A 15,479-nucleotide genomic window follows, 5' to 3' on the forward strand; every position below is an offset into this window, starting at 1 on the left:
AAAACTGTCAAAAATAATTATTACTAAAAATTGGAAAGCAATGAATAGTGCTAATCTTGAAAAATGGACAATTATAGAAGTGTTTCTTTGAGTTCTTTGGGTTTTTATGTGTATGCAACAACAACCTTTTTTAATGGTACATTGGAGTTAGAAACCTTCTACACTACAACCTATTAACCACACAATAGCTACAATACATGCTCACATCAGAACTGCTATAGCTTTTCATTGATTCTGGCCGAGATTTAACTACTCAATCATAAAACTGATTTAGGGATTCGTGGTATAGAATTAGGGGAAAAGAGTGAGTAGAGATGATGGTCATTTCTTTAAGGTTGAAGATGATACAAAACAACGTCGTTTTGTATTTAATTTTCTTTTTTCTTAAAAATTAAACAAAATGACGCCTTTTTTCTAAAGATTTAATTTTAAAAACAAAGCGACATCATTTTGTTTTAAAAATTCGGCAAAAAAATTAACGGAAACAATGTCGTGTTGATGACATGTACAACATTTCAACAAGGATTATACATGTGTGGCTACGTTAATATTTAACATCCCACATTATCAACTATGTTAATGTTAACATGCATGTGAAGACTAACTTGTTCTATGTTACAAAAATTAGGCCAAAATAATAATTTGAATTTTAGGAACTAATTTGGCAATGTCAAAAAACTTGGGGGAGTGAAATGGATAATAACTCTAAATTTAATGTGCTTTGACTAATTATAATATATAAAATGGCACATAAACATATGATCTATAACAATGTCCAAGCTTTGATTTGTCTTGCAAATAAGTACTTCATTTTTTTAACTAATGATTGTAACTATTGTTAATGATAGATGGTAATAAATTATTTAAATTCTTAAAATTTATAACACTTATAATGTACTATAAAATACATGTGAGATACTAATGAGTGGTTGATTTAAGTGACATATGCTTAATTTTTGTGGATTTGGATGATGAGTTTCATAGTGAAAGAAAATGAAATGTATTTTTTAATTTTAAATTAATAAAGTTATATATTTATTTTTTATAATTATGAAATTATAAATAGACTTCCTAATAATTTACTACTATTTCTTATTTATTTATAAAAACGTTATATAGCTCTCATAATTTAAAATTAAAATATATGTCTTTCTGAAGTACTCTAAAATTCAAATCCTAAACAAGCTCAAATAAAGTTTTGAGTTTGAGTCATACATATGAAAAAACCTGTGTTGGAAGAGGTAGTCTATCTTAACATTTGGTGGATATTTCCGACTCGAATAAAATTGTGTATGAAGGGGATACATGCAATCAAGACAAAAAAAATATATAAGGGATTACAAATATACAACTAACATAACAATTTGGGTTGAATGTAATCACTTATGTTACATGTCGCCCTATGATTTGGCCACTAGAAGTATAATGCCACTAGTGCCCTTTTGTGATTGAGTGATATAAGAGTAATCACCATATGATATTGTAAGGAAAAAATAAGTAGTCTTTTAATTTGTTTTTAAACACGATTTATTAAGAGAAGTGTTGTTGCCAACCTTTCTATATGTCCAAATATATGAAGCACGGATTCGTCAAATACCCTCACATGTCGGTGTCCGACACGTATCCAACACAGATACGCTCAGATTCGCGAATGATACGTATCCATAGAGTATCCAAAAATTAAAATAAAATAAATAAATATTAAGACACGTATCCGATTCGTTTTCAATAAAATATAGGATATATAGATTCGTTTCCAATAAAACAAGATAAGATAGATTTGTTTCTAATAAAACAGTATAAAATAGATTCGTTTATAATAAAACAGGATAAGATAGATTCATTTTCATTAAAATATGATAAGATATATTTGTTATGGAGGACAACGATTTTAGGATAGATTTGTTTTCGTTAAAATATGATAAGATAGATTTGTTATGGAGGGCATGATTTTAAATTTCCATTATATTTTTTACTTTAGATATTTTGATTTACACTTATAATTTTATCATATTTTATGTGTTTTTATTATTTTATACGCGTATCCCTGAACGTATCGTATCCTGTATTTTGGGAAAAATGCATATCGATATATCGGATATGTATCGTACCCGACACACGTATCAATATCGGTGCTTCATAGTGTCCAATTATTTTTTTTTTATTCTTTAATAGAATATCTTTATGGAACTTATTAATATAACCTACAGAAATTTGTCTTAAAAATTAATGTTGTTTTTATTCTTTTATATCCCTTAAACAATATCATTATTAAGCATGAATACATGTGGTCCTTAGTGGGGACACAACATATTTATTTATATAATGTGTTCGAGGTACTTTTGATATATTTTATTTCAATCATATATGTTTTGGTTGTGCATTTCTAGAATTCTGGACAATCACTTATCTTTTTATGAAGCTTATGTAGACCAAGAAACATATTGTATATCTATAGGTATACAAGCTGATAGAGTTAACTTTGATATCAATGGTAGTTGCACTTACTTTCTTATGAATCAATTGATTCGTAACATTAAATGTACTATTGTTGTTTCCTTTATTATGATAAATTTAAAATTGAAATTCTATTCTGAATTAAAAAAGAAGTATATTTCTTACCTTGATATGAAAAATAATGCACTTAGTAGTTTTTTTAGTAATTTTAATATGAAAAGAAAGTAGAACAAATAAGGCTATAATATATATATATATATATATTATATATATATATATATATAATAGAAAATAATAAAATAAGATAAAAGAATAATTGAAATAAACTTTAAGCTTTTTTCTTCTTCACCTAATTCTCTTTGTTGTGCAACTGAAATAGCTTTAGCATGATTTTGATCGGTGCTCTTTTTTCAAATTAGGACAACTAGGAACTTCAGAGAAAATAAGAGAATACTATCTGCGCAAACAGATTGAGAGGACTTGACTTATTCAAAATTTCAAATGGAACAATAATAGCTTAACCTAAAACACATATTATATCTCTTAAGTGACTTTTGAGTAGTAGCTAGCTCTATACATACATATGGTTATGGGATCACATCTGTTATATTTGTTATCCTACAAGTCATACTACTGCATATATCACTAGCTTATGAGTGGTTGAAAAAATATATTGAAGTTAAAAAATTAATAATTAACTATTTTTCTAATTAATCATAATTGATAGTACATACAATAGCGTAATTTGTGAGTCAGTAGATGTGTAAACGTGTCCTATTAGTATATGTTGTAGTATCCGAAAGAGGACCATATCAGCTAACAAAGGCTTAACAATAGGATATGAAATCTTATGAAAGATGAATGATTAAACAATTGCCTGATTACTTGTGTCGAGAAAGATGATTTTGATAGTATTGAAAATGAGAAAAAATATTTCAGTTTTTCCAAAATATGAAAGCTCATAAAGAACAATTACAAAATTTTGTATTGGATTTTCTTATTTGATATTTCATTATTGTGGCACTATGAATATTATTAATTTATTAAAAATAGTGTGTGAAATCGATTGAGATGAATGACTGAATTATTGCATGCTTACTTGTATCAAGAAATATGTTTTTGATAGTATTGAAAATGATATAATTATTGAATGTTTCCAAAATATAAAAACTCAGAATAATTATGGAATTTTGAGTTGTACCTTCCTGTTTGATATTTCATTGTTCTAACACTATGTTATCGGATTTTGCATATCGCCCCATAATTCACATTCAAGTATGTGTTGTTAGAATTATATTGTACTTTCAGTGATATAAATTTAAGTAAGTGGACTCTTCCTGCTTATAATTCTAATGCTCATCACAATCCTTATGACACTTATTAACACAACCTGAAACATATTACTCCTTCGGTTCGGGACACCAATTCTTCCAAAGGGTCAGTGTCCCAAACCATGAAATCAACCCGGACAACAAGTCTATTTTTGTTAAGAAATCAGCCAACCTGGTAGCTTCCTTGATGATGAACCTAATGTGAACAAGTCATCCTCGTGCTAGCAAGACGTGAATATCATTCACAACCTGCATAAGTCATCATGCGAATAGATAGATATTTCTTCTGTAATAACCTACACAATCTCTAGACAATCTGACTCAAGTATGACATGGCGATGTTCCCAAATTCCTAGCCAACCTCAACCATGCTCCATGACTAAGAATTCCGCTAAGCTTGGGCAGCCAGTTCCAGAGGTAGCTATAAACAGTTTTTGCTAGTCCTACTTGTAAGATTTGGGAAAGACAAGTCTGATCTATTTTGCCAGCAGTTTCTCAATTGAACTTGGATATTGTCCAAGAATTTTCCATTGTGAAATTATAAAATTGTTGAAACATATCAGAGCATGCTACAAAACTATAGTGCTAGAGGGTATAAAATGCCAGAAGAGTTATCATAGGAATATCTCTTATGCCATTTGATGTGGAGCTCTATGATACAAAGAAGTGAGCTTTTGTGAAACATGACCAAAACACAGACACCAATCAATCAAACATGATTTTTTGTATCAACTGTATCAAAATAAGAAAAAGTGCAAAAACATTTCATGCCTGCTGTTTTTATTTTTGATGGGGCAAGGTAGGGAATAACAAATTCAAGTATTCAACCTCCAATTACTATAGTAGTATCACACTAATACTCAAAATCACAAACAAATTAGTAGAGTTATGAATATCTTTTACTGCTCCTTACCATGATCTTGTTCCATGGTCAGGGTTGGTAACATAGCCATAGCCTCACCTTCAATTACAAGAAGTTCGCCGTTCTTGAAACACTTTGTCTTAAACTTTGCACTGGATAAAATTGACAAAACACTCGATTAAAAACAAAATTACTCATCAAAATATATATATAATAGTAATGTCAGGTCGTAACTTACAGATACCGATTTTTGTTTTCTCTCAGATTAGTTGCTTGTACTTCACTAATAACTTGATCTCCAATATAGACAGGGAACTTAAAATTCAAGCTTTGAGATACATAAACAGCTCCAGGCTACAATTACCCATAATATTAGAAGACTGAAGGAGCCGAGAAAGAAAAGATGGAAAATCATCTTCAGGATGGTTTTCATAGAAGAATTGAGGACCCCATATTAGTGACTCAAGTTGACTAAATCTAATGTCTCCATGGTTATCATGCACATAGTAGAATCCATATTAATATTTAAATTCACAACACATAAAGCTTCTACTCATGAGTGCATATTTCATGCATGTCATAAAAATAATAAAAGTATGCATGGTAATTGGTAACTTGCAGGCATCTCACACTCTCTAATTCCCCGGACACATTTTAACATGTGCAACAAGTGGAAGGCAAGCTTGCCTTTATATTTGAAGGCACAATATAACTTCCCATCTTATAATTTTTCACTTTGATGTCTTTCTCTTTTTTATGCCATGTTTTGGGTCAAAGAAATTAATTAGTGTCCAATATTTAGTCAACAAGAAGGGTGTTTTATAGAGGTGGGGCTTGGATTCTGGAATCAACTTTAGGTTCTCCAAAGCTGTTTGTCTGTTGGAGGACGAATTCAATCATATCAATCATGGTATAAAATTTGATCTATGAAAATGAAGTCTGTAATTTTATTTCTGACTCATGTTCGCTAAATCTAATGGCTCCATGGTTATCATGCAAATGGTAGAATCCATGTTAATATTTAAATTCATCACATAAAGCTTCTACTCATGAGTGGATATTTCATCTATTTCACCAGAATAATAAAAGTATGCACGGTAACTTGCATGTATCTCACACTCTACTTCCCGTAACACATTGTAACAGATGCAACAAGTGGAAGGCAGCTGGCCTTTATATTTGGAGACACTTAAGTGCGCGATGCCACTTCCTGCAATTTCATGTCAGAGGGTGAGACTCGACACAACAATAAGATTGCTGCTTAGTGAACATGATGTCACATGTTCATATAAGGTGCGTGGTGTGTACATCTATCCTCCCCAAACTCAACTAGGTGAGAGCTTTGTGCACTGGGCCGTCTTTTTTCATGTTAGCCAAATAGCTGTTAATATTAACTGATAGCTAGAATGGATAGTTGACTCAAACTATAATGGACTAACAGGTCTTTCTATTCTCATCCCAGTCTAGCAAATTGTGTCTCATCCTGTTTGATAATATGTTTATTCACTCCAATCAGTTATTGGGATAGTTGACTCACACTTGATCTGTCTAAAATCAGTTTCCAGTTTTATTTCCTATTATTCCTGTTAGCTACTAATATGAGGATGGTTTTGTAAAAAATAGTGTACCACATAGCTTAAAATCACGCAAACTGTAACTTGCATATGGGTCCCCCCTTCATAGGTCCCCACACCCTTTAGTGCAGACTAATCTCCCTTTAGGCATAGACATTTTCCCCGGCCTAGAAATGGGGTTGTTTAACTCTCATCCTAGTCTTGTAATCATATGTTTTTTTTATTAATCTGTTTATCGACTCTAATTTAGTTTATTGGGATGATATTGTTGAATGTGACACTTTAATTTCCGTAGCAGGGATATCAAAATATAGAGGATTACTATGGGGGACTTACAAAATGTGATGAGATGATATGAGGAAAGAGCGAAGCAACCAGCATTCCATGCACCAGTGGACCTTCAAACCCAACACCTCGGGCAGTGGCAGCATCAGTGTGCAAAGGATTACAATCATGACTCACCTTGGAGTATTGAAGGACATCTTCCTCAGTAAAATACCTTGCTTTTCTCAAGACATCCCCTGGTTTAAGTACACGAGGAGTTGCAGAAGAAAAGCACCTCAGTCTCAGACGCTGGAGTTCACTAGAAAAAAATAAACTCCTCATGAGCATTCTTGTAAGGATTCAAGTGAACAGAACAAAGCCCTGATATGTTGTTGTCCACCAATAACTGGAAATGAAGCAAAATGCAACTTAATATACCCAAAAATGAAAGACAAAGTGACCAACTAAATGTTTTTATATCAAACAAAACCATCAACTAGTTGTAAATTTAGGCCAAACATTTTCATTTGTTTGATGTGGCAATTAAAGTTTTAACCTATAAAGACACAGTGATGAGGGTCAAATTAAATTGAGAAATGATGCAGTATGCATCATCATCAATGGTGGATCTTTTGCAGGAGCCACTACATTGATACAACAAGTCTTGAAGAAGAACGGTCACATGGTATCCTATTATCGTATACTCCATAAAATTGGATCAAGTTGGAGCATTTAAAACAAAAAACAACATCAAAACATTCAGCTTCACGCATTTTCCCCTCAACCAGAAATAATATATTTTCCTTAAACACTCCACAACAAGCACCACTTAGAAGGTTGGATAATATTATTCCTTAAGCACTCCACAGTGTACTTCTAATGCTCAAGCAAACCAAAACAAAGACAATAAGTAACTAACACACATCAGTTCAATTTGACTACTTACTTAACAACAATTGTGCATGAAAGATCGAATTAAAAGCACCCAGTAATCCAACAAATTTTCATTTTCAGAAAAAGCAAGAAATTGTGCACTAACCTAACATAACCGATTTCATGCTCATAGTAAACTTATTCTAGTGAAGAATACAGCTCACACATTTTATCATACAGCTTGGCTACAATTAAAATAACAACAACCAAGCCTTAATGCCATTAGCCGGAGTAGGCCACTAAAATCAAAATAACAACTGGATTAATATATACACCAGAAAACAACCCCAAGTCTCATCCAAGGTTTTAAATAATGGTTTTGGGCAGCGGTTTCAGAAACTTCAAAAAAGCATGATGTTTAGGACAATTGTAAACATTTGTTATTGGTACCATGACCATTGCATCGCGATATAGTTTCAGCGACTCCCAAAACCTTGTCATGAAATATGTCACGGTGGCGAACCCAGATTTAAAAATGAGGGAATAAAGATAAAATTACCAAATGGGTAAGTAATGTTCAATCCACAAATAGTTTCATTCTCTATGTTTTCGTTGTCAAGCTTTTCTCTCGCTGTGTGATTTTCTCTTGCTGTATTTGTGCGTGTTCCACCTCCTCCGTGGCAAACACGCGCTATGCCTAATTAATCTGCAAATTGTAAAAGATTCACTATTGGTTCGCAGAACGAGATTAAACGAGTATCAAATGCAGGATGAAGAGTGAAGAGTGAAGAGTGAAGAGTGATACTGGAGAATAAAACCTTAAAATTTCAGAAACATTAGTAGGAACTTATGCTTATAACACCTATATGCATCCAAAGGTCAATTACTCAATTGTTTTGAGAAACATTAGTAGGAATTAATTCATTGGTCATGAGAATATTGATAGTACTTTTTTTATTATTGTTAAACTTAAAAACTGCGGGTATTTAATTATATAACTAATATTATAAGAATGTAATATTTATGTATTATTAATGTAAAGATTTATATATATAGTTAGTATATTATTTATCATTCATTTTTATTAATTTTTGAAAGAGTCAATAATAATAAAACACGAATATTAGATGATGTAATTTTAGTATATAAAACTCATATACTCTATTACATACATTTTTTCTTATATTATAATGGGAGAGGATTCACTTACTCCAAAAGTAAGTTTAAAAAACTTACTTCATATCTTATCTATCAATTCTATGGAAATATAATAGTTTGAATTAGTAAGTATATCTAAATCTTTAGATTCCTCTTGAATTGATGGTAGAATAAAGTTTTTAATATTATTCTGTAAATGAATTTCCTCTCTATTATCATATATAGAAAAGAATATAGTTTAATTAATAATATTAGATTATTTTGAATTATGAAAATCTTCCACTAGATAAATGGATGGAAATAACTCTGTAAATGAATGAACTCAAATATTCACAAAATTTAAAAAAAAACGAAGAATTATACTCCAATGACTTATTTCATTGGAGAAAATTTTCCTTCACTCATTGTTTGGTTTAGATACTGTGTGTTCCATTTTGTGTACAAATTCATTTTCAGGTATCCCACACTTATTAACTAGGCAAAGTTTTATAAGATAAGAGAAATTGTTGACATTTGAATCCAGGTATTTATATTTTATATTTAATAGTTCTGAGCTGACTCTTAAGAATATTTATTAATTCTTTGATTCCTTGAGCATATAGAAAAAGTAGAGAAAAATTTATATGAAAACATATAATACGTTACATTTAAAAAAACAAATGTATTTTATGATTATTGATATTGTTATTTAAAATTAAAATTAATTAGGATTAAATTAGTAATATGTTGTTAGAATTTCATTAGTTGTCCTTACATGGTTTTGTCTTAACATAAGTTTTTTTTCAGGAAAAGTAATGGAAGATGATCCTCAAAGAAGTGTTGCAACTGAAGAAACCAACTTGGCTGAGTCATTGCACCAGCTAAGTTGGTGATGGCTTGGACAGTTGTTAGCCACTTAGTTGCAACTCTCATAATAGAAGGATTGCACATAAGGGTTAGTGTTTTAGTCGTAGTATAAATAACTGATGTAGAAGATTGTGTTAGGAATTGCAGTATCAGGCCTAGCCTAGATCTTAGGAAATACATTTATTCTAACTTAAAAAACTTACTTTATATTTTAGTCATCTATTTTATAAAAATCTAATAGTTTATATCTATTAACTAACTCAAATCATGTAAACTAATTCAAATAATATGAATCATTAGATTTTCATAAAATAGATGGCTAGGATATAAAATAAGTTTTTTAACTCCTAGAATAAGTAAATGAACCCTTCAAATGACAAATTTCAATTTACTAATACCATCTAGAAACATTGTATTGTTATTGGGCAAATGCAAACATGTGCTCTTAAGCAAATACCTAAATTCTTATCTTGGGTTAGCTATATATGAACAAGATGCTTTAACATGACCATTAACAAAAAAAAAACATTTATATTTAAATACTTTCAAATTATTTTGTTTATGATTTTTCTTAGTCCCTGTATTTCTAAAAATTAGACTAACATTCATTTGATCTATTATCCTAATGAAGCTTCAAATAGTCTTTTTCTTACATGTTCAAACTACCATAGATACTTATACAGAGGGATAATCACATATCCCGAAAGAGATTATTTCCTTACCCAAAAGGATGAGGTACCATTGGTAGTACAAAAAACTACCTAATACATGATTTTATAATTTTTTTCTACAACATGAACTATCCCAACTTTCTCCATGATGCATTTATTCCTAATTCAGTTCACTCATGTCCATCCCACCTAATATACAATTATTGTAATGCATTCATCTCTAATCATATCTTGCATAGTGTGTTATTCCTAATTCAGTTCACTCATGTCCATCCCACCTAATATACAATTATTGTTGTATTGAATTTATTTTATTATTGACATTTTACTCATCAATATTCAATTTTGTATTATATTGTGGGTTAGTTGTGCAAATAAAAAATCTCCCTAAGCTTTTAGTAAATTTATATCATATATGACACCTGAAGCACTTCATCCACCTCAATCGAAATATGATTTACATCTCCCTCAATTTCTTTATTGTGTTATATAATTGACCAAGATACTTAAATTTAAGGTCATGAGTATGATATGATCTCTGAATTTTACCCCCCATGAATCTCACTGGATAGGAAACTGGTGCACTGGATTTTCAAATGCAGGTGTTTCTAAAGCATATCTCCACATTTTAGTTTCCTATTTAATTCCTTTCTCCACTCTCCAATTAGAACAATATTGTATACAAAAAACATGCATTATAGTACCAATTCTTGGATATGCTCAATAAACACATCCAATACCAATATAAACAAGTAAGGACTCAATATTAACCCCTTCAATATAGTAAAATTGCAATAGAGAAAAGAATAACCACACACAAAATAGAGGTAATATATTTAACATAATGAGAATACCAACACACAAAAACATGTTATACTTCTAATTTCCCAACAAAAACTACCCCTTTATTCTTCAATTATTTCCCTTAGGTTAGCAAGAGCCTTGTTATTAAAGTGTTAAGCAGATATCTACTAGTGACCTAGATAACAAGTCTCAACATCTGAAGAAAATAATTTGCAAATATGGACAACAGTTGCAAACAAGATGTCTGGCCAAACAGTAATAAAAGTTAAGGCTAATGAACTGTGGGAAGCACATCTTCTATCCACAAATTGTATCACTCATGCCACTTACTGTGATTGGTTAGAACAACATTTAATTATTAAACTTTTAGTTTAAATATATTTTTTCAACCAATCAAGTGACACATGAAGTGACACTTTTTGGGACAGGAAATGTGCTCCCTGAACCTTGTATGTACATAACAATCTGAATTCTTAAGATTATCAAATCAACTTCAGCAAAATATAAATAGCTTCACAAAGGAGGGAAATTGGTCTTTTGACAACTACCAAACATGCTAGCCTTTGTTCACCTTCAACCAGAACACTCATACATGAGTTTTATCAGGGTAAGGTTATTTGGAGCATGATCTTCATAATGGTCTGTTCTTCTAACTGATCTTGCATTAGTAGATCAATTCCAAATACACTGTGTGAGAATAAGAATTCATGAGACAAGTGATAATATACTGGGCAGCCAGAAAGTACATTATATATGACATTTTATTTAAAATTATCAGCAAATATTGAAAGTACCATGGTATACAGAAATTAATCTTTCCAGATTAGAGAAAATGCATAATATTTCAGCACCACTAACATCATTGAATAGAACAAAGTGTTGTCATAGAGAACGGAGAAAACTAACCAAAGAAGAAGATAAACAAAGGTTACTAAAGGAAGTAATATTGCTTCCATATTTTTAACAATAATCCTGGCAAATCAATTGTAGAGATGAGGATGCGGTGAACATACAAGACAAGATAAAATTTAAGAATGCTTGAATTTGAAAGACAATAAGAGTAGAACCAATTGAGGAAAGATGGTAGAATCTTATGTTAAGGTGATTTGACAGCGTAAGAAGAAGACCAATCAAAGCACTGGTAAAGAGTTAATTAGACAGGGGACAACTCAGTAGTTGGAGGCAGAGAAAGAACAAGAAAAATTCTATATGAAACCATTAAAATGGACTAAGATCTAAATAGCCTTTCTGAAGAACTGCTTTGTGACAAAATACAAGGCCTCAATCATCTAATCCATATAACCGAACCCACTATGTGCATAAATGCATTGTTGTTGTAATCTAGGCAATATAGACAAATCACATATCCCAAGTGTCTATATTTTAATACTGCTAAAATTCCTTTAGAAATATCCAAACCTGTGAATGGAGCACCTGATATTGTAATGGGATAAGACCTAATAGTATAAAGAAGTTGATAAGCTCTTATGTACGACGCATTTGGTGTACATAATTTAAATAACCTTTATTTGGTGTGGGACCAATAGGTATTCTCTACGAGAGACAATCCTACTTGAATTGGGTGTGATCACTATCGTAGGCAAAGCTCTCGCTCTGAGTATTTAATGCAACTGCATACCCATGGCTCAAACTCAAGACCACTGGTTACCCCATACTAGCTGATCACGCATTGTGGTACATAGTTTACATAATCTAATAAAAGGGCGGCCCAATATATAAGGCACCCACCAAGGGGGTCCTGGGGTAGATGTACACAACATTATCCTCGCAAGCAAAGAGGTTGTTTCCAAGATTTGAACTCATGACCTCCATGTCACAAGGCAAATAACCTTAACATTGTGTCAATGCTTACCCTCTTTAAATAACCTTATTGTATATATAAATATACAGTGACTACATTACACCTTAACATAAAGGTTTCAATTAAAATAAATATAAAATAACAGCCTTAAAAAAACAGGCAGCCACAAGAAATCATCCATGGTGAAAGAATAAAAGCCTACTCATTAAATCCTAAATAGAAGAAAACAAACAAATAAGCAACAAACGATCTTGTACTATGAACACTGTTCTGTGGAAAATTACTTTCCCGCGAAGTTGAAGCAAGGAAAGCAGCTGGTGCCTTAAATGATCGACAAGCAGCTTAGTGCCTTAAATGATCGACAAGCAGCTCAGTGCATTACCCCAGAAACAGCATGTTAAAGTAACATGAGGAATCAAAGCACAAGCATCATCTGGGGCATCAAGCAGAGGTGTGAGTTCAAGGACAAGCAGTGTGACAATCCAAGATGATGATGCTGCATTGGCCAGAAGGTTTCAGAGAGAAATTGAAGGACAAAGCCGAGGAATTTGAATTCACAGTAATTCAAGGGATCAAACCTCATCATCATCTCTATGAATAAGGACAAGAAGAGGGACTACTACCCAAGATGACAAGACTGCTTTACTCTAACGCATACAATTGTTGCCCCTTGAAAGAATGCATAAAATAACAGGCAACCCAAAAATGCAATAATGTATATGATGTTCTGTTAAAATTACTACAAAAATATTAAAGCTATGCACCATGGCATACATAAGTTGTTCTTTTAAAATTTGATAAAATGAACGATATTTCCCGAATCACTAAAATCATAAAACAGAACAAAAAAGTATCAAAGAAAAGGAGAATGCTAATTGTGAAAAAGAAAATCCCAATTCCTAAAGGAAAAACAAATAGTTTTACCATTTTCAAGAATAATCTAAAATCTAAGCAAACCCCTTTATGACTTCTGCAGTCTGACCAAATTGCATATCACAAGGTCATTCGGAAACACCTAAGTTGACCAGGAATAGCCATCCAAGCATGCCCAACCTACGACCCTAGTTGCAGATGTGCTATTAAACAAAATTGTGTGATGATAATTTCACAGTTCTTATTTATGATATTCCACTTTCCAGCTAAATGATTTTAGCTACTGAAGCTCTTCTTTTCAATAAACTATGTTAAAGAGGAAGCACATCAAATAGCTGAAAGCCTAAGGCTAAGTAGACATACGATTTGACAATGATAATATAATATCTCATTTACCATAGTTTTTATTTTTTATGTTTCAAAAAACAAACAATCTATGCTTTTGCATAACTACAATTCAATAAAATTGAGCAGAAACTGTTACCGAATAGCAAACTCTGTGCAATATTGATATGGCAGTACAATTTTGCACAAATAAAAGACTTACAGTTTGTCAATGCAATGTCACCCAATCTGGAGGTGGCCAAAACAAGTTAAAATAATCCGGTTGACGAGACAACAGTGAAATTCGATCATCACCCAAGTGAAAAACACCCATACCACTTTCCAGTACATCAATGTTGAATGTATCATCTCTAAAAACCACACAATCCCCTTTAGCAACACACAAATCCGTAGCTGGAACACAAAACGCACAATCATCCCCTAAAAACAAAACCCTGCCATTCAAACTCTCCAACTCAACCCATCTCCTCTCCTCTTCCTCCAACCGATACAATCCAAACTTCATAGCTCTCTCACACCCAAGCTCAAAAATCTCATCACCATCATCACCACCACCTTCTCCAAGCATATCCAAACTACCAACATAACCCGAAGACAAATACTTATCCACCAGCAACAACTCACCCTCACATTGAACCAAAAACTTCTTATCACCCCCAAACACAGGTTCAGCCACAATCTCAACACCCAAATCCAACCCAACCCTCACAGTTCGACCCGTCCCATCTACCGCGAAAAGCCTCCCTTTAAACACACATACATCATCATAAGGCGTAGGCATATCCGGAATTATACTCCAACCCTCATCACCAGACCTAAACAAAGCCAATTTCCCTGAAACATGAATGGTAAGGAGCACAAAACTTTGTATATTCGATCCAGTCCACGAGAAAACAACCTTTTCCATGTAAAGCGAGCTGAAGGAAGGCGGACCTCTTATATTAAGCACAAATTCTTCCCCAAGCTCGACAACAGGTAAATGGTAGATGTCCAACAGCTCAGGTAAACTCGAAGGGGATGGCAGAATCGAAGATTTGATCGGGAACCGAGAGAGCGGGTGCCAGAGCTGGTTTTTTCCAGATGGATCATGGCCAATCTTGATTAACCAAGGTAGGAGAGGCTGTTGTTGATTTTGTTGGGGTGGGGTTATGAGAAATAGGGTGCGTTTGGAGAGAGAGAAAGTGGAATTGTGATTTTGATTAGGTGTTGTGGGATCGTTGGAGAAGATTGGGAAATTGAAAGGTAAGTGGTGGTGATTGTGGAGGTTGGGGGTTGAAGAAGTGGAGGAACGCCATGAGGAACAAACGGAACGGAATCGGAGAAGGTAGAGTGAGCTTTCAAGGCGTTGTGATATTAGATTTAGGAGTTCTTTTGGGAGTTGAGACCATTCTCCCATGTCGGACCTGATTTTGTTTTGGAGAAATGCAAAGGGGGAAGGAAGGGGGTTAAGGGAAGAAAGAAATTTGGATGTAAGGAAGGCATTTATATAGTCATTTTTAAGAGAAGTCACTTGGGAGCAAATGTCCCACAAAATTTGACATTGTGGATAGTAGTGGTGAACATGGGTTGCTTTCTACCCGGTAAAGTTGTAAAGGTGTG

General features: G+C 32.7%; 2 protein-coding genes across 7 annotated transcripts in view; both read right to left on the reverse strand.

Moving 5' to 3' along the window:
- The window catches only part of LOC109346166 (F-box protein SKIP23), an 18,793-nt gene extending 3,445 nt beyond the window's left edge, over nucleotides 1-15,348 (reverse strand). The window contains exons 1-3 of one of the 6 annotated variants that reach the window (XR_002107490.1): nucleotides 14,083-15,348; nucleotides 11,286-11,493; nucleotides 10,993-11,119 (exon numbers count right to left, since the gene is read on the reverse strand). Coding sequence is in view for 4 of the 6 variants with exons in the window: in XM_019585576.1 (XP_019441121.1) it covers nucleotides 14,089-15,276 (1,188 nt within the window). In the remaining 2 variants the exon portion in view is untranslated. Of the gene's footprint in view, nucleotides 1-10,992; nucleotides 11,120-11,285; nucleotides 11,528-13,609; nucleotides 13,724-14,082 lie in introns of those variants that run through there. The other 5 variants (XR_002107491.1, XM_019585573.1, XM_019585574.1 and 2 more) reach the window with 5 other exon arrangements.
- LOC109346167 ((R)-specific enoyl-CoA hydratase) lies at nucleotides 4,473-8,178 on the reverse strand. Its single transcript, XM_019585577.1, has 4 exons — nucleotides 8,122-8,178; nucleotides 6,561-6,894; nucleotides 4,889-5,004; nucleotides 4,473-4,802 (listed from the first exon to the last, which is right to left on the reverse strand). Exons 2-4 carry the CDS (start codon nucleotides 6,834-6,836, stop codon nucleotides 4,688-4,690), a joined length of 507 nt encoding a protein of 168 aa, XP_019441122.1. The 5' UTR covers nucleotides 6,837-6,894; nucleotides 8,122-8,178; the 3' UTR covers nucleotides 4,473-4,687.

The sequence above is a fragment of the Lupinus angustifolius genome, chromosome LG04 (assembly GCF_001865875.1).
Source record: "Lupinus angustifolius cultivar Tanjil chromosome LG04, LupAngTanjil_v1.0, whole genome shotgun sequence".
Taxonomy (NCBI): Eukaryota; Viridiplantae; Streptophyta; class Magnoliopsida; order Fabales; family Fabaceae; genus Lupinus; species Lupinus angustifolius.

Bases quoted from the DNA above. Each gene is read 5' to 3' on its own strand.
- LOC109346167 (XM_019585577.1), bottom strand. From the start codon at position 6,836: ATGCTCATGAGGAGTTTATTTTTTTCTAGTGAACTCCAGCGTCTGAGA. The intron at 5,005-6,560 runs GTAAGTCCCCCA...GGGTAATTGTAG, and splicing joins ATATCATCTCATCACATTTT to CCTGGAGCTGTTTATGTATC. The intron at 4,803-4,888 runs GTAAGTTACGAC...AATTTTATCCAG, and splicing joins GAAAACAAAAATCGGTATCT to TGCAAAGTTTAAGACAAAGT.